Here is an 18,167-nt window from a genome sequence, read left to right on the forward strand (position 1 = left end):
TGCGTTTAATTAAAAATTATAAAAAAAATTGTAAAATGTCACGATTACAACAGTAAGAATAGCAAAGTAAAAAAGTCTTCATTGCAGTAACATAGTTTAAAATTTTATTTACAAAAGATTAAACACGAAAATACAAAGTACAGGGTATCAGCTAGTTGACACTGCAAACAAATTATTGCATGTTCACCATGACGAAGCATTTAGAATGAAATGTTAGAAGCTTTGATAAAGCTTTAATTACTGTTGTTGCAGCAATTAGTTGACCCACAGCGGATGTCAATATGTCAATGCATCCATCAGTTATTCAATAATATATTAACATATGTTTGTGCTCATGAATACATTAATAACCTGTTGATCGCAACAGCGTATTTATAGTAAACTTTGTGCTGCTACTATAAAAACATTATCTTATCATTAACCGCACTTACCCGGTCTGCCAAGTGTCTATTAGTAGATTGTGGGAATGTATGAATGGTTCAAGTTTGAGTGCAGCACGATTCAGTTGCCAAACGTTGGTGAAACCGAAAAGTAATACTTGCTATTAATTAATTTAAAAAAAAACTCTCGCAATGGGTTTGTGTTTGTTAGTGCTTATTGCCATTGGCAGCCTAATCTATTGGCTCTACACAATGAACAAGGACTATTATGTGCTCTCATTTTTTGCGTCTCGTGTGAGGACCAAGGATGGTCGTCCTTTGGACAGCATTGCTCCAGTAGCCAAAGGCAAAACAATCTTTGGCAATTGCTTTGATTTGTATGGCCTTAAGGAATGTGAGTTGGATTGCGCGTAAAAATAGGTGAATTTGATATTAATTACCTCGACCTTTCATAGCTGATGTGTTTCAGCATTCACGTAAACGCGCGAGAGATTTGAAATCTAGTTATATTGAATATGGACTAGGCGTGCCGATTTACAATATAATCGATGCGGAGAATGCCGAGCTAATATTGAACGACCAAAGTCTTATATCAAAGAGTATTGTGTATGAGTTCCTCCATCCAGCCTTGCAAACTGGACTTCTGACATCCACAGGTAAAGTTCAACAAGCTATGCCGTCAGTGTAAGGTGTAAACCATAATAAATATGTTACTTGCAGATAAGAAGTGGCACAGTCGCCGCAAAATGTTAACGCCCACATTCCACTTTAACATTTTGGGACAATTTGAGGAGATATTCAAGTGAGTCAAAAGTTGAACAAACTTATCGTAATATATTTTTAATTTTCGATTCTTTTAGAGCCGAAAGCCAAAAGTTCATCAAACAATTTGATGGTAAAACAGAGACTGATATCTCTCTCAGCGAGCTGATACCCCGATTCACTCTCAACAGTGTTTGTGGTGCGTTCTTTTATAAAATTCCAAGATAACCGAGCTGCTCAAGATTGTAGCTTTTATTTTTATTCAACAGAAACCGCCATGGGGGTTAAACTTGATGATATGGCCGAGAAGGGAGATCTTTATCGCAAAAACTTTGGTTTGATCGAAAAGTACTTCATGGAGCGTCTGGGCAATCCATTCTTTTGGAACCAAACAATTTATGAGCTATTTGGTGCAAAGAAAGAGGCACCGGCCCTAAAGGTTGTTCACGATTTCTCTAGTGAAATTATTGCCAAGCGTCGCATACTACTTAAGGAGGATCTTGAACAACGCAAAAATACTCAGGCGGATGCAGATGATATGTAAGTGTAGAATGGTATAAAAAAATGAATTATTTCATAATCTTCTTTTTTTATTAACAGTTACATTAACAAGAAGCAACGTTATGCCATGCTGGATACACTGATATTTGCTGAAAAAGATGGTCTCATTGATCATAATGGAATTTGCGAAGAAGTTGACACACTCATGTTCGAGGGCTACGATACCACCTCAATGGGTCTCATATTTGGATTGATGAATATGTCGCTTTATGCTGATAAGCAGGAACTTTGTTACCAAGAAATCAACGAGTTCATCGATGGTGAGTGTTCATCTCTCTAACTAAATATATCCATTGTTTAACCTTTAATATCTCTTAGATGACTTCAGCAATTTGGATGTCAATCAAATAGCTAAACTGAAGTACTTGGATTGCTTTGTCAAGGAAACAATGCGCATGTTCCCATCGGTGCCAATTATGGGTCGGAAAGCAGTGCGGGAGACGGCATTGGCCAATGGTCTGATACTTCCTGCCGGAACCCAGATCACAATTCACGTGTATGATATTCATCACAATGCAAAGTATTGGGACTCGCCATATGAGTTCCGGCCTGAGCGTTTTTTGCCCGAGAACACCAAGGATCGTCATATTTACTCCTATATTCCCTTCAGTGCTGGTCAGCGTAATTGCATAGGTCAAAAGTACGCCCAGCTGGAAATGAAGACTCTGCTCATCGCCATGGTGAAAACATTTAAAATTCTACCTCTAGTCGATCCCAAAGATTTTGTATTTAATACTGGCATCACTTTGCGTACAAATAACAATGTTAAAGTTAAGCTTGTGAGACGTAAATAAGTTATTAAATAAAACCTTAGAACAATAATTATTTGTCTTCCGCTAGTCGATGGCCTTAGTAGCTAGCACTCTCTTCTATTAGTTATTATATTCTTTTGTATAATAATTAACATGTAAATAAATAAATAAATATTTGTCTTCCAAAAGTTGAGTAGTGGGTATTTATTAGCTCGGTATATTATCAACTAATTTTAGTAAAGTTAGCGTGTGTGGGCAACATGGATGAGATTTTAATCTAAAAACTTAAAAGTAAACATCTACTTATTAAAATATTAGAATTTCGACTCTACTACACTTGACCTCCAAGTGTGCTTTTCTCGCTGAGCATTTCCATTTGCATTTCTCATTGTATAATAAGTGTGAGTTAGCAACATGAATGATATATTGATATAGTAACCTTATAGTAATCATAGTAAATAATTACTGATTGAAATATAAGAATTTTCATAGAAAAATACATACATTTAGTATAATTCACACAGGGTATCTAACCGTGCAGTACATTTTTATTTATTTTTGTATAATAAGCGTGAGTAAGCAACATGAATGAAATCTTGATGCGTAGTAACATCTACAACAACAATCACTGATTAAAATGTTTGAATGTGTGAATAAAAAACTGATAAATTATTAAGACAGACTTAGTTTTATGACGTTACATAAACAAAAAGTCACCTGACAACCAAAGTGAGAGCTGTCAAAATAAAAATACAAAAGATTGAGTTAGAGATAAGAATCAAATTCAAGAAAAGTATAGGATTGTAAGAATTTTTTTAGGTTTACGTGTCGTAATCCTTACATCCAAATTCCTAAACAGTACTTTTATTGTAATATTACATAACAAAAATAATTAATAAATAGTAAAAGGTAAATAAAATTTAATCCCAGCGCCTCTTGAATAAGTTTCATATTATTTTTAACATAATAAGCGTGAGTACGCAACATGAATGGATTCTTTGAAGTATAGTTAAATCTACAAAAACAATCACTGATTAAAAAGTGCATGTTTCCACTTTACTATCGCATATCAACAATATAATTTGCCTAAAAATAACCGTCGGTATTATTTGCATATGCGTCGTATATTAATTCATGCGTTTAGTACTGGGGATCTGCACGTTCAGCGTAAGCAACTAGAATGAAATGTTTGACGCTTACTGAAAGCTATAAATATAATCACTGATTAAAATGTTTGGTTCTTCACATTTGTTTACACGCATATTCATGAACCCACATGTGGCAAACACTATTGATAACGCAACAATCATAATCTTATCTCTACCGGCATTTGTCAGACATTCGCTTCTGACAACAAGTAATAATAATATAGCGCAAGCGCGATTAGTCGTCGATGTGAATTTGTAACGAGAGGTTCTCCGTGTTATTATTTTTTTTTTGTTAAATGACTTTGTGTGTATTGGTACTTATTGCAGCCAGTAGCCTTATCTATTGGCTTTATCAAATCAACAAGACCCATTATGTACTTGCATTCTTCTGTCCACGTGTTAAGACCAAAGATGGTCGCCCCGAATGGACAATTGCACCTGTGGCCAAGGGGAAGACGATTTTTGGTAATGGCTTTGATTTGTATGGCCTAACAGACCGTAAGTTAAAAACATTTGTTGTACTGCCGGTGAATTAGTCTAATCTTTCTTTTTTTGCAGAGGAGGTGTTTCAGCACTCACGCATTCGAGCCAAAACATTGAAAGCTAGCTATATAGAATATGGCTCCGGTGGAGCCCTTTATAATATAATTGACGCGGAGAATGCCGAGCTAATATTAAACGATCCAAATGTGGTAACCAAAAGTGTGATGTACGATTTTCTACATCCAGCACTACACACTGGACTCTTAACATCGACAGGTTATCATTACATTATGATAAGTTTACAATTAACTTATTTAATTAATTTGAAGGAAAAAAATGGCACTCTCGAAGGAAGCTCTTAACTCCCACGTTTGACTTCAATATTTTGGGGCAATTTGAAGAGATTTTCAAGTGGGTACTCTGAAAACTTGTGGTTCTCTTTATATCTCTCTCAGCTTTTAATTAATTTTTTGAAAATACATTGTTTATATGCAGAGCTGAAAGTTTGAAATTTATTGAACAATTTCATCAGGCGTCTGAGATCTCAATTTCTGTGAGTGAGCTTATACCCAGATTGACGTTAAATATTATTTGCGGTGAGTTTGTATATAATTGAATGCTATAGATGTACTTTTGAGATTACAGTTCTCTTTTCAGAGACTGCCATGGCGGTTAAGCTCGATGATATGGCCGAGAAGGGTGATCTTTATCGTCAGAGCTTTGCAATGATCGAAAAAGCTTTTATAAAGCGTTTAAGCAATCCTTTTTACTGGAATACAAAAGTTTATGAACTCATTGGAGGCATGGAAGATGCAACTGCGTTAAAAGTCGTTCACGACTTCTCCAACGAAATTATTGCCAAGCGTCGCATACTTCTTGAGGAAGAACTTGTACGTCGCAAGAGCTCACAAGATCCAGATGATGATATGTGAGTATAAATAAGATGAATGGGAAATTCGTTAATATGAATCTTCTATTTATATCTAGCTATATCAACAAGAAGCAACGCTTTGCCATGTTGGATACATTGATATTTGCTGAGAAAGATGGTCTCATTGATCATCAGGGAATTTGCGAGGAAGTGGATACCCTCATTTTCGCTGGGTTCGATACTACTTCAACGGGTCTCATATTTGCATTGATGAATATGTCTCTCTATGCAGATAAACAGGAACTTTGCTACCAAGAAATCAACGAGTATATTGATGGTGAGTGTTCTTCTCTTTAACTAAACTTGTCCCTTGTATAACCTTCAATATCTTATAGATGACTTCAGCAACCTGGATGTCAATCAAATAGGTAAACTCCAGTACTTGGATTGCTTTTTAAAGGAATCATTACGCATGTTCCCAGCAGTTCCTCTAACGGGTCGTCAAGCAGTACGAGAAACGGAACTAGCCAATGGTCTGATTCTTCCAGCTGGCACTCAGATTATTCTGCATATTTTTGACATTCATCGTAATATCAAGTACTGGGATTCGCCAGATGAGTTCCAGCCTGAACGATTCCTGCCGGAAAACTGTAAAGATCGTCACACTTATGCCTTTATTCCGTTCAGTGCTGGACAGAGGAATTGCATAGGTCAAAAGTTTGCAAAGCTGGAAATGAAGACCCTGCTCATTGTTGTTTTGAAAAAATATAAAATTCTACCACTCGTTGATCCCAAGGATTTTGTTTTCAATACTGGTTTAACGCTGCGAACCAATAATAATATTAAAGTAAAGCTTGTGAAGCGTCAATAGACTAAAATTTATATATAATAAGTATGTAGTAAATTAAAAATGCTTAAATAGTAATAATGAAAATAATATAAATATTATTATATTCTTTTAGATAAATTATTGATTTAATTTTGAAGTATAGACTATGAAAGTATGTCAATGCTAGAGATCTTTATAAGGGAATAGCTCAAGTAAAAGCACAAATTGCATTGTATTTTAAGAGAAGCACAGCTGATAACACGGCATATGTATGTATTAGGAAATTAAATTAAACAATAATGTGATTGAAAACAATATTATTTTAATATCTATTGATAGTTCCATGATAGCACCCAGTCGAAATTTGTTTTTAACTATTGCTTGCCTAGGTTTTTAATCTACCTCGGTCTAACAGTCTTATCTTATGAGTAACGATGTTTAAAAGGCGTGCGTAGTGATGACAAAAAACCGATTCTTGAGTAATGTAATTCATTAAAACCTTGCGATTATAGTTCACAATTAGTTGAAGAGATAATAAATAATCGAATATTAAAATGTAAATGAATATTGAATTATACAGGAATTGTATATATTTTTTTAATATAAACCAAATATAAATGTTACCAACAAAAATAAACAAGTACATAATATGCTCAGTAAATGTAGAATTTGCTAATACTGTTTTGCGCGTAAGTCGATTACTTATCGTATACTCGATTTATGTTAATTTTAAACAAAATAATCGATTACTGAACATCATATGATAAATCGTACCATCACGCCGCGTAGGCAAACAATATTTAGTTGCCAAAACGAAGTTACAAGTGAGGAATAAGTTTTGTTCTTAGTTTGAAATGGACTTAATTTTGTGGGTGCTGCTTGCAGTTGTTAGCCTATTATTTTGGCTCTACCAAATCAATAAAGATTATTATGTGCTCGCCTTCTTTGCGCCTCGTGTGAAGACCAAAGATGGACGCCCCGAATGGACAATTGCACCAGTGCCCAAAGGCAGAACAATTTTTGCCAATGGTTTTGACTTGTACGGCTTAACGGAACGTAAGTTGTTTCATGTGTAGATTAAAAACATTCGTTATAATCTTTGTTTATCCGAATCTTTTTTTTTGCAGAGCAGGTATTTCAACAATTGCGCATTAGGGCAGAAACATTCCCATCTAGCTTCATAGAATATGGGTTCGGTATAGCAATATACAATATAACTGATGCGGAAAGTGCTGAGCTAGTATTGAACGATCAGAATTTGATAACCAAAAGCATTATATACGATTTTCTACATCCAGCGCTGTGCACTGGACTCTTGACTTCTACAGGTAAATTAACCATAACATTACGAAAACTTTACTATTAACTTATTTAATTGCTTTGCAGATAAGAAATGGCACAGTCGAAGGAGGCTGGTAACACCCACTTTTCACTTTAATATTTTGGGACAGTTTGAAGAGATATTCAAGCAAGTATTTAAAGAACATCTTCATTTTTGAATACATTTTAGTAATGTTTATCTGCCATCTACATATATAGAGCTGAAAGTTTTAAATTTGTACAACAATTTAATGGAGCATCAGAGATTTCAATTTCTGTAAGTGAGCTGATACCCAGATTCACTTTGAATTGTATTTGTGGTGAGTATGCTTATCATTTAATGCTTAGTCACTCTTTTGAGATTATATTTCTCTTTCGCAGAGACTGCCATGGGGGTTAAGCTCGATGATATGGCCGAAAAGGGTGATCTTTACCGTGAGAACTTTACTATGATCGACAAGTCTTTCGTAAGACGTTTGAGTAATCCATTTTTCTGGAACAAAACTTTATATGAATACTTCAGGCCAAAGGCGGACGCAAGTTCACTAAAAGTTGTTCATGATTTCTCCAACGAAATCATTGCCAAGCGTCGTATACTTCTCGAGGCGGATCTACAACATCGCAAAACAACACAAGATGCAGACGAAGATATGTGAGTACAAATAATGTGAAATTAAAATGTATATTACTTATTCATTTATTTATTTAGCTATGTGAACAATAAGCCACGCTTTGCCATGCTGGATACTTTAATATTTGCTGAGACGGATGGTCTTATCGATCATAAAGGAATCTGCGAGGAAGTGGATACACTCATGTTCGAGGGTTTCGATGGTACATCAATAGGTCTCATATTTGCATTGATGAATATGTCTCTCTATGCTGACAAACAGGAGCTTTGCTATCAGGAAATCAATGAGTACATAGCTGGTTAGTAAAATTCTGTAACACAAAGTATGCATTGTATAACTGTATTTATCTCATAGATGACTTCAGCAACCTGGACATCAATCAAATAGGTAAACTAAAGTACTTGGATTGCTTTATAAAAGAAACAATGCGAATGTTCCCTTCGGTACCTGTTACTGGACGACAAGCAGTGCGAGAAACAGAACTGGCCAATGGTCTCATTCTTCCAGCCGGCACACAGATCTCTCTACATATATTTGATATTCATCGAAGTCCCAGATACTGGGATTCACCGGATAAGTTCCAACCCGAACGATTTCTGCCTGAAAACTGTAGAGATCGCCATACTTATGCCTATATTCCATTCAGTGCCGGACAGAGGAATTGCATTGGTCAAAAGTATGCAATGTTGGAAATGAAGACTCTCCTCATTGTTGTTTTAAAGCATTACAAAATTTTACCTCTAATTGATACCAAAGATTTGGTTTTCAGTACAGGAATTACCCTGAGAACAGACAATAATATTAAAGTAAAGCTTGTGAAGCGGTAATAGACTAAAATTGTTTTAAGTAAAAATAAAAAGTGCCAAATTCTTAAAATATGTATAAAATAATACAAATTATTCTTCAAATAAAAAGAAAGATTTTTTAATTTAAGGGGCATTTGTGAGCTTCATTTAAGAGATTGACAGTAGAGAATATATAACGTACACATTCGGATTGATAGCGTTGATATCAGACAATTCGAAAACCCTAAGAGAGCCCACACTCTTGTGTTTTTGTTGACTATGAAAGTATAGATCTTTGTAAGAGAAAAGTTCAAGTAGCTTTAGCTTTCCTTAAGAGAAGCAATGCTGATAATGTGCCACAGTATGTTCAAGAAATATGATGCCATATTTGATGCCAAGACTTAAAGTGTCATATTCTCCTTTATGCATGAATAAAAATCGTTTCAAGATTAACATGATGATTGACTTTCAAATTCACAAAAGGGAAATATTTAAAAAGAGTTTATTTAAAGTAAATATAAGCTTAATAGTAATAATTATTTAAATATTAAGCAAGTCAAAAGTGGTCATTTGTTTTATATTGAGTTTTACATGACTCGATTTAGTAATGACAACAAAATCATTATTTGGATGTAATGTAATTTACTTTAACTTTAATGTCCGTAATCAATTTTATTTTTAAATTTTTGTTCATGTAATCTTTTTCAAATGAACTATATGACAAAAACTAAAATATACATAGAACATGTAATTAAATAGTTTACAAGTCCGCAACGTTGACGCTTTTAGTAAATCGCATAAATCAAGCATTCGCCCTGTTGCGCTTCACTGTACACTACAAGGTATTTGGTAGTTGAGTCTATCAACTTATTTTAGCATGTCAAGCATGAGTTGGCATTATCAATGAAATTTTAGAAGCTTAGATAAAGCAACAATTTTAGCCGCAATCGTTGAGCCAAAGCCCTGTCAATCCCTCAATTGGTCAATAATTTCTTTATGTTTATTAATACAATTGATCAGTTGGTACTGCTGTCCAAACACAATCTTATCTTTAGCGATGTTTACTAGGCATGAGAAAGTGTCTGTGAGTGCGAATGCGAATTATATGAATTGTTCGGGTATTCGAATAGTATTTAGTTCCCGAATTTAGCTAGAAGCGAACAGTAACGAAATTGTTCTTCAATTAAAATGGACTTATTCTTGTGGGTGCTGCTTGCAGTTCTTAGCCTTTACTTTTGGCTCAAGGAAATGAATAAAGATTACTTTGTACTCTCCTTTTTTGCGCCTCGTGTGAAAACCAAGGACGGTCGTCCTGTGGAGAGTATTGCTCCTGTGGCCAAGGGCAAGACAATCTTTGGCAATGGCTTCGACCTGTACGGCAAAAGTGACGGTGAATTTAACATTCGAATTAATTTGTTGTGATCAACTGTGAACTTGTTGTTTTTATAGCTGAGATATTTCAACATTCACGCGGACATGCTAAGAAAATTCAAAGCAGTTATATTGAATATGGAATGGGCATGGCACTTTACAACGTCATTGATCCAGAGGTTGTCGAACTGGTACTGAATGATCAGAATCTGATAACAAAAAGTGTGATATACGATTTCCTGCATCCTGCGCTGCGCACTGGACTCCTGACCTCAACAGGTAAAGTACAATAACGTGAACTTAAGCGATGTTTAATTTACCACTATATACTATTTAATTTACTATATTTTTAATACAGACAAAAAGTGGCACAGTCGACGCAAGATATTAACACCAACATTTCATTTCAATATATTGGCACAATTCGAGGAGATTTTCAAGTGAGTAATCGTATAGCGGAAACAATTCAGGTTTTATTTAGTTATTTATTGATTTATTTTTCTATTATTTTTCGATAGAGCCGAGAGTCTGAAGTTCGTTGAACAATTTCGTGGCGCATCCGAGATTTCAATTTCTGTTAGTGAGCTGATACCCCGCTTCACTCTCAACAGTATTTGTGGTAAATATTTTAAACTTGAAAAGCTAAGAAACAGAAATTTATAATTAACAATCTATTCCATAGAGACTGCAATGGGTGTTAAGCTCGATGATATGGCTGAGAAGGGCGACAATTATCGCAAAAACTTTGCTTTGATAGAAAAACGTTTCTTAAGGCGAATAAGCAATCCCTTTTATTGGAATAATACAACTTATAATCTCTTTGGCGCCAAGGAGGATAAACCCATGCTAAAGACAATTCATGATTTCTCTAGTGAAATTATTGCCAAGCGACGCATTCTTCTGCAGGATGCTCTGAAGAATCGTCAGAATGCTCACGCAGATGCCGATGATGATATGTGAGTATTGATAAGTCGTAGCTAGATTTTAAAATTAATTTCCATATTTTCATTTAGTTACATCAACAAAAAGCAACGCTTTGCAATGCTGGACACTTTGATATTCGCTGAGAAGGATGGACTCATTGATCATCAAGGAATTTGCGAGGAAGTGGACACACTAATGTTCGAAGGCTTCGATACTACTTCAATGGGTCTCATATTTGGATTGATGAATATGTCTCTGTATGCTGATAAACAGGAACTTTGTTACCAAGAAGTCAACGAGTTCATCGAAGGTGAGTTTCATTCAATTGCGTTGAAGTTACATCCTAATTATTTGTATTCTATAGATGACTTTAGCAATCTGGACATCAATCAAATAGCTAAACTGAAGTACTTGGATTGCTTTGTCAAGGAGACAATGCGAATGTTTCCCTCGGTGCCTTTTATGGGTCGTCAAGTGCAGCGAAAGACAGAGCTGGCCAATGGTCTCATCCTTCCTGCTGACACACAGATTATGCTGCATGTGTTTGATCTCCACCGCAATCCCAAGCATTGGGATTCGCCAAATGAATTCCGTCCCGAGAGATTCTTCCCCGAAAACTCTGCGAATCGTCATATATACTCCTACATTCCGTTTAGTGCGGGGCAGAGGAATTGCATAGGTCAAAAATATGCACTGCTGGAAATGAAGACTCTGCTGATCGTTGTGCTCAAGCAGTTCAAGATTCTGCCACTTGTGAATCCGAAACATTTCGTTTTTAATAGTGGCATCACATTGCGCACCAACAATAACATTAAAGTAAAACTTGTGAGGCGATGAGCATGTTCATAATTTAGTTCATATAACAATTAATTATACGATAAATAAAAAGTTAAAAAAAACCAAAATATAAGTTTTACCTTTCTGTTGAAATTAGTGAAACTCACAATGATGAAGCTAAATAAAAAAGCGCCTATCAACATGATTAATATATAATTTTTGATTAGTCGCAACTAATGCTGACTTTGCAATCATAATAAAGTCAACTAACGATGATAAAGCAATTTTAAGTAACTGACCAACCTCAAGGCAAAATTATTGCGAAAGTAATATTTGCACTCGCTTTTTAGATTAATCTACTGTTGCTGTAAGCTTTTAAAAAGCGATTAGGTTGCGGTGCTTTCGAATGCAAAGCTCTCGCTAATTAAAAGACCATAGTCTACTTATGAGCTGAGTGCAAAGCACCCTTTTAGTAATTGTGCCGAGCTGTAACATTATCAAATAGTTGGGAAGTTGGCAACACAGCGAAAGAGTTCTTTAATCTGCGCTTAGTCTTGACTAGCTTTCGGCTGATAATCGCTGGCAACGGGCAGCCTGTTGGCTGCTGGCTGCAGTGATGCTGCAACTGCGCCATAAATCATTCATGCACAGCCAAGCAAAAGCAGTTTTGCCACAATGAACAAGTCTACAGTTGCCTCTCTGTCTCCTTCACTCTCACTCTACTGCATTTATGCAAAACACGCATACGCCCCCTGTGTCAGAGACGGAGAAATGGAGACGCAACTGCAGCCAAGACTTGGCATTGCCTTGGCGTCGAGTCATCCTTATCTTTTAGCGCATACATTGCACATAATGTGCCAAGCACAGACTGAGAATAGGGATTGTAGATTGGGACAGGGATAGGAATAGGGTTTCGGGTTGGTTTCTTGAGCGACTCTTTACTGTTACTTTTTATACCCGGTACAATAGAGTAGAAGGGTATTATAGCTTTATGCTTGAAGGAAATGTATGTAAGAGGCAGAAGGAGGCATCTCCGACCCCATAAAGTGTATACATATTTTCATAATCGGCGTCAATAACCAATCTAGCCATGTCCGTCTTTCCATCTGTCTGTCTGTCCGTATGAACACTTAGATATCAAAAGCTATAAGAGATAGAGATACAATTTTTTTGTTGGTTTTATAGTTTTTCCACGTCGACTATCTTAGTTGTTTTGACAATCTACCGGATTTTTTTCTCTATGGTATATTTTGAAAGTGGTACTCTATCAATATACCAAATATAGCAAAATGTATATTTTTAGTATTTTTGAGGTAAATTCACTTGATATATTTTTAAATTAATTTAGCACTCTTATGCTTATATTCACAATGGATACCGGGTATCTCACAGTCGAGCCCACTCGCCTGTAACTTTCTTACTAGTTTTTTTTCTCGCAGTTGTCGCTTTTGATTTTGACAGTTCGTTACTCGGTTATACCATTTGCATGCATAATGCACACAGCAAACTGGAGCCAAGTCAAGTCCCCTAAAGCCAGCAAACAGAACCAGGCCAGAACGTTTGCCAGGCGCCACTTTGCAGTCAGTTGTTGTCACATATGCAAGGACATTATCATCATCATTATCATGCTCAGCATGATCATTATGGTTCCACAAGTACAATGATCTAGTGCAACTCATCTTAGTCATCAGCAGCGGCAACAGCGGAAAAGAAGAGTAAAAAATGCTCCAAGATTTATGGATAAGGACAATTGCGCAGACTGAGAGCGAACAATTTCGCAGCGCAGCCATTTTCGGTGGCTTATTGCAGATTCCAAGCGACAAGCTGTGCTTTTCATTTGCTCGCCACGCTTTGTGGCAGCATTCCATTTGCTTGCCAATGCGATTTCACTTCTATGTCATGCAAATTAAATTCCAAGTGGGCGGCGGCGTCTATGTCACTCTCTGTTTGTGTGTTTGTGCTTTTACTGGTCAAATATTTTAGTTGGCAAAATGGAAAGTGAGGGCTGCTGGTTGCTGGGTGCTGGCTGCAACTGCTGCTGAGTTGATGCCACATCTCTGACCCTGCCGCAAAGTCAACAAACCAACTTCATTTCTGTGGCACGCTTCACGAGAAAAACTGCGCACTTTTCAGCGCGCGCAGTAAATAAAATCAACTGCGTCACAGTTTTTGCAACAAAATGTTGCTTACTCTCTGCATCCCACTCCCCTCAACGACTGATGAGATCATCAGCAGCAACTACAGTTGTGAAAGGGCTACACGTTATGGGCAACAATGAGAACGTGAACGAGAACGAGAACGAGAGGGAAAATTAATTACTTTATGCGCATCTGCTTTTGCGTAACAAATTGCGTACGACAGCAGCCGCATCATCGAACACTTTTCACAAGCACTCAAAATAACCACCTCTCATTTCCCCTTCCCCCCCTCTTCCCCTCTGTCATCCATCTCCCCCCCAATGTATGGCTATTAATTTCTATTAAGCAGCCCTCGGTAGCTGCCATACTTCATTAAATGCTTTCATGCAATCTCACTTTGCCTCGTCTACCTTTCACTTTTATTTTTGCCATTTGTATGTGTATTTGTGTAAGCGTGTGCGTGTGTGTGTGTGTTGACTCTGATTGGGATTAAGGTTTGGCCAACAGGCCTCGTTTTGATTGCCTCTGTGCCAGGCCAGGCTGAGGCCCGTTGCTGAGATTGCGAGCGGAAGGGGGGGTAGAAGGGGAACGAGGCTAGGAAGTGTCGAAGAATGGAGTGGAAGAGAAGGCAGCGGGGGGTCAGAGGGCCTCAGCGTTGTGAACGTGAAATATTTCATTTGCTGCGAGTTATTTGCTCTGCGCTTTGCCTTTGCTTTCCATTTCCATTGGCTTTGCTTTGCTTTGGTTTTTTTTCTTTTGTTTTTTTGTTTTCTCGAATAACTCGATAAAAATGTCAGAATCGCAGGCACTGCAACTATGCCAGCATATTTGTAACACACGCAGCTCGAAATAAAAACGCAAAATCAACATGGAAAATGTTGTGAAAATAAATATATAAATTACGCAGAAATATAAAAATATATCGTTGTATTTCTTATTTAATTTATTCAGCTGACTTTGCTGTAGACAATTGTTAAACGAAACTTTCTTTACTTTTTGCAACGAATTTACTATAAAATATTGTTCGAAAATTTTACTTTCCTTATGTATTTTTCTAACCACTTCAAAAGTGCAACAAACAAGATATGCAAGCTAAATATTAATTAAGTTAACTTTGCCATACAGTTTTAATAATAGAGCAACCACAACTTTGCGCAATTGTTGAAAGTCTTCAAGGAAATGCACTTCAGAAAAGTCTTCTATGAATTAATTGAATACTTCTTAAGAAACTTTGTGCACTAAACATTGAAAATAGATTGATAATATTTTTTTTTGCATACGCAAAACCAAAACACATACGATATTTTAATAATGAAAAGTTACTCTATGAAATTATTGTGCACTCACAATTATAATTAGTTTAAATATTATAATATTTTGTTTGCAGTAATATTAAGTAAGCTATTGCAATTTATTTCAATTATTTATAAAAATATTATAAATGAATAGAGCCGACGGCAAATATTTTTAGTTTACTTCTTAAAATTTGTTTGATTTATGATATAAATAAAAGCTTAATAATAATAAAGAATTAAATATAATAAAGAATATTAACAAATTCCAAATTATACTCAAAATTGGTATGCTATTTAATATACTAAGTATTAGATAATTAGTAGAGAAAAAATAAAATGAATAAATTCTGAATTCTAATTTAAATTGGTTTGCTATAATGTAGACTCATTAATAGTTAAAAAAAAAAATAAATTTTAAGTATTAAATTCCAAAATTGGAATTTTAATTGTAGTACATCTAGTAACTCAAAATATATTCATGTATCGAACTTAAATTGCTTTAGAAATTTAATAATGCTTGCATAGCTGTATACTTTTGCTTTCAAACTTCTTGTTTAGCAAATTCTCTAAAGTTCAGCAATAAATGTTTTTATAATATAAAATTAATTCTATCAAATTTATAAAAACGTTCAGAATGAAATATATTTCTAACAAATTAAGCTCTAGGAAATAAATGAAATACCAAAGACCCACTTAGACACACGTCCATTGATTCAAATCAATTCATTTAATAAGTCAAGCTTACCAAATCCATTAAAAACTTTTCGGACCAAAATTAATTTCTAACATATAGTTCTCTAGAAAATAAATCAAATTGCAAAAACTCATTTAGTGTAGACACACATTTTTCAGTGCATAATCAATTCCAATTCATTGAAAACTTTTCAGAATTAAATACACTTCTCTAGTAAATAAATGAAATACCAAAACCCATATTTAGAAATACCAAGAGTATGCTCACTTCGTTCATTGCTAAACCGATCCATATTTTTTGCAGTTGTTTTATTTTTTGGTGTAGCTTTCACGTTGTGTACGTGTGTGTGAGTGGAAGGATACAGTAGGAGGCGAAAGGAGGTGTGTGAGGGGGCAGTCAGTGTGATTATCGTTTTCGGGCACGAAAGTCATTTAACAAAGTGGCTGCTCGCTTCAGCATCAATAACTGAGAAGCAGCCTACAACCGTTGGCTGCCTGTAGGCGCAGCGTGTCCTGCAAATGTCCTGCATGTCCAGTCGACAGTCGACAGGCCATAATTTTTATTTTTTTATTTTCGTTATTTCTTTTTGTCGCTGACCAAATGAAGGTCATCGCATCGCATCGCATCGCATTGAATGACTTGCTTGCTTTTCGGTAAATTGAAAAAATAAAGAAACGAAACGAATAGAGAAGAGAAGAGAAGCACACTCACCTGGCTCCATTGTGGTCGTGGCCTCAACGGGTGGCGCCTCCGTGTTCGCTTGGCTCTTGTCTAGCACCAGAAGAAGAATGGTCAAGGATATGAGAGCCCAGAGTGGCTTATGGCGCATACGTTGCCAACTCCACATGTTGGCCAAAAAGTTGATAACTGTTTTTCCCGTTGCGGTTGTTCTTGTTGTGGTTTTTTGCTACTGTTGTTGTTTTTGTCGGTTGCACACGAGACGAGCAAATGCGTCAATCAATTGGCTGACATTGAGCCGAGCCAGTGGAATAAAACACTTGAAAAACTTATGCTGAGCTCACTTCACAGCACGCCAGTAAATTGTTTTGCCATTGAACAAGCATTAAATAAAATATTTGTTTTGTTTTTCTTTTTTATTCTTTTGTAATTTATTTTCAGCTTTATACTTGGAGTGCGTCTTTAAACCGCTTACAAGTTGCACTTTCCAGTTGCCGTCGCTCAATGCCAGTTACAGCACTTACAGCGACAACAAAACAGTCTCTCTTCGCCAAAATAGAATTTCACTTTGGCTCAAAATTGCAACAAAACACTCACATATGCACTCACACACTCACACTCACACACAGTCGCACACACCTAAACACTCGTGCCTCGTGTGTGTATTGTTTAATTTTGGCAATATTCCAAGTCACTTTTTTGGCCTGTAGATTTTCACTTTTGTTTTCACTTTCTTAACCAGTTTTTGTTGCTCCAAAAGTTTTCCTCAATTTTCAACTGCTGCCTGCAACGGACGATGACAAAATGTGTGAATTTTGCCAACGTTTCATCCTTTTATAGTCCTTGCACCGCATCGTTGGATTCGACGCAGTTGCTGCGAGGATTCGTTCAGCTCAAGTTCGGCACTGAACGATGCCAGGACACGAGCGCAAAGGACACGATGCGATTACACGTGTATTTTGCCGGTAACTCGTGTGTTTTTGTTTTGATTTTTCGTCTTCTGTGTGTGTTTTCCCCCCAAATGTTGCTTGGCTTTCGCTTTCCACTTGCCGCATTTTAGGCGCCAACTTCGTCTGTGTGTGTGTGTCTGGGTGTGTGTGCGTGTCCTTGTAAATCTGCACGTCGCAGCGTTCAAAATGACGCGTTGCTTTGTTGCTCCCCTCGGCATTAGCTACAAATGAAGTTTACATTACTTCTGGCTGCCGCATTTGATTAGTTTAGCACACATACATACAATACACACACACATACAACCACACACACTATGAACTTTCAATTGAAATGCAACAGAGTTGCACTGCTAATGTATCCTTGGGTAAAGCAACAACAAACAATTTGAAAGTGCATTCGATAAACTAATCAATAAATCTAAACCTCAATTATGTACGAGACTTGCATCTCAAATCCCTTGAATCAAAATGACATTGGCCGCATTTTGACAGATTAAGTTCAGCAATAGCTTTGCAATTCCATAAAGTGCATTTATTTTTAGATAAATGTCATGGCTGTAAAAGTGAAATCTATTCAATTACAGCTCATTAAAGTGGGAGCAAAAGTTTGCTTTATATTTACCAAAAGTTTATGATTTATATTTGACAGCTGTAAACTTTCATTTTATATTATTGTACTTGTATATGAGTGAAAGTTTTAAGCTTAAACAAAGAGTCTAATAATAACAATAATAATAATAATAACAAAACATAATTAAAATAAGAGTTTAAGCAAAAGTACGGACATTTTTGGTTGACGATCATAATTTACAATTAA

General features: G+C 36.0%; 4 protein-coding genes across 7 annotated transcripts in view; 3 read left to right on the forward strand and 1 right to left on the reverse strand.

Annotated features, from left to right (window-relative positions):
• LOC132790337 (locomotion-related protein Hikaru genki) overlaps window positions 1–17,194 on the reverse strand; it is a 33,765-nt gene extending 16,571 nt beyond the window's left edge. For both annotated transcript variants that reach the window (XM_060798831.1, XM_060798830.1), the window contains exon 1: window positions 16,434–17,194. In XM_060798831.1, coding sequence (XP_060654814.1) covers window positions 16,434–16,569 — 136 coding nt within the window. In that variant the 5' untranslated portion in view covers window positions 16,570–17,194. The remainder of the gene's footprint in view (window positions 1–16,433) is intronic.
• On the forward strand, window positions 499–11,689 carry LOC132792595 (uncharacterized). The gene is made up of 24 exons (XM_060802023.1): window positions 499–774; window positions 836–1,036; window positions 1,101–1,182; window positions 1,241–1,341; window positions 1,412–1,682; window positions 1,743–1,963; window positions 2,022–2,492; window positions 3,931–4,101; window positions 4,162–4,362; window positions 4,744–5,014; window positions 5,074–5,294; window positions 5,353–5,607; window positions 6,711–6,842; window positions 6,914–7,114; window positions 7,488–7,758; window positions 7,816–8,036; window positions 8,093–8,414; window positions 9,711–9,913; window positions 9,973–10,173; window positions 10,253–10,334; window positions 10,413–10,513; window positions 10,577–10,850; window positions 10,908–11,128; window positions 11,183–11,689. Exons 1-24 carry the CDS (start codon window positions 573–575, stop codon window positions 11,653–11,655), a joined length of 5,370 nt encoding a protein of 1,789 aa, XP_060658006.1. The 5' UTR covers window positions 499–572; the 3' UTR covers window positions 11,656–11,689.
• LOC132789631 (cytochrome P450 4p1-like) lies at window positions 3,838–5,856 on the forward strand. Of its 2 annotated transcripts, none has more exons than XM_060797773.1 (7): window positions 3,838–4,101; window positions 4,162–4,362; window positions 4,416–4,497; window positions 4,582–4,682; window positions 4,732–5,014; window positions 5,074–5,294; window positions 5,353–5,856. In XM_060797773.1, exons 1-7 carry the CDS (start codon window positions 3,900–3,902, stop codon window positions 5,826–5,828), a joined length of 1,566 nt encoding a protein of 521 aa, XP_060653756.1. In that variant the 5' UTR covers window positions 3,838–3,899; the 3' UTR covers window positions 5,829–5,856. The 2 variants fall into 2 exon arrangements, with proteins under 2 accessions (XP_060653756.1, XP_060653757.1); XM_060797774.1 differs by having other exon boundaries at window positions 4,744–5,014; window positions 5,353–5,855.
• Window positions 6,557–8,631, forward strand: LOC132789633 (cytochrome P450 4p1-like). Of its 2 annotated transcripts, XM_060797778.1 has the most exons (8): window positions 6,557–6,842; window positions 6,914–7,114; window positions 7,173–7,254; window positions 7,326–7,426; window positions 7,488–7,758; window positions 7,816–8,036; window positions 8,093–8,124; window positions 8,182–8,631. In XM_060797778.1, exons 1-8 carry the CDS (start codon window positions 6,641–6,643, stop codon window positions 8,563–8,565), a joined length of 1,494 nt encoding a protein of 497 aa, XP_060653761.1. In that variant the 5' UTR covers window positions 6,557–6,640; the 3' UTR covers window positions 8,566–8,631. The 2 variants fall into 2 exon arrangements, with proteins under 2 accessions (XP_060653761.1, XP_060653760.1); XM_060797777.1 differs by having other exon boundaries at window positions 6,558–6,842; window positions 8,093–8,629.
• Window positions 17,195–18,167: the final 973 nt, after the last annotated feature.

This window comes from Drosophila nasuta, chromosome 3 (genome assembly GCF_023558535.2).
Source record: "Drosophila nasuta strain 15112-1781.00 chromosome 3, ASM2355853v1, whole genome shotgun sequence".
Lineage (NCBI taxonomy): Eukaryota > Metazoa > Arthropoda > Insecta > Diptera > Drosophilidae > Drosophila > Drosophila nasuta.

Excerpts from the sequence above, each read along its gene's own strand:
- LOC132789633 (XM_060797777.1), top strand. The coding sequence starts at position 6,641 with ATGGACTTAATTTTGTGGGTGCTGCTTGCAGTTGTTAGCCTATTATTT. Across the intron at positions 7,255-7,325 it reads CAGTTTGAAGAGATATTCAA|AGCTGAAAGTTTTAAATTTG; the intron begins GCAAGTATTTAA and ends CTACATATATAG. Across the intron at positions 7,759-7,815 it reads CAAGATGCAGACGAAGATAT|CTATGTGAACAATAAGCCAC; the intron begins GTGAGTACAAAT and ends TTATTTATTTAG.
- LOC132792595 (XM_060802023.1), top strand. The coding sequence starts at position 573 with ATGGGTTTGTGTTTGTTAGTGCTTATTGCCATTGGCAGCCTAATCTAT. Across the intron at positions 5,608-6,710 it reads ACGATTCCTGCCGGAAAACT|ATTATTATGTGCTCGCCTTC; the intron begins GTAAAGATCGTC and ends AAATCAATAAAG. Across the intron at positions 9,914-9,972 it reads CCTGTACGGCAAAAGTGACG|CTGAGATATTTCAACATTCA; the intron begins GTGAATTTAACA and ends TTGTTTTTATAG.
- LOC132789631 (XM_060797773.1), top strand. The coding sequence starts at position 3,900 with ATGACTTTGTGTGTATTGGTACTTATTGCAGCCAGTAGCCTTATCTAT. Across the intron at positions 4,363-4,415 it reads TGGACTCTTAACATCGACAG|GAAAAAAATGGCACTCTCGA; the intron begins GTTATCATTACA and ends ATTAATTTGAAG. Across the intron at positions 5,295-5,352 it reads AATCAACGAGTATATTGATG|ATGACTTCAGCAACCTGGAT; the intron begins GTGAGTGTTCTT and ends AATATCTTATAG.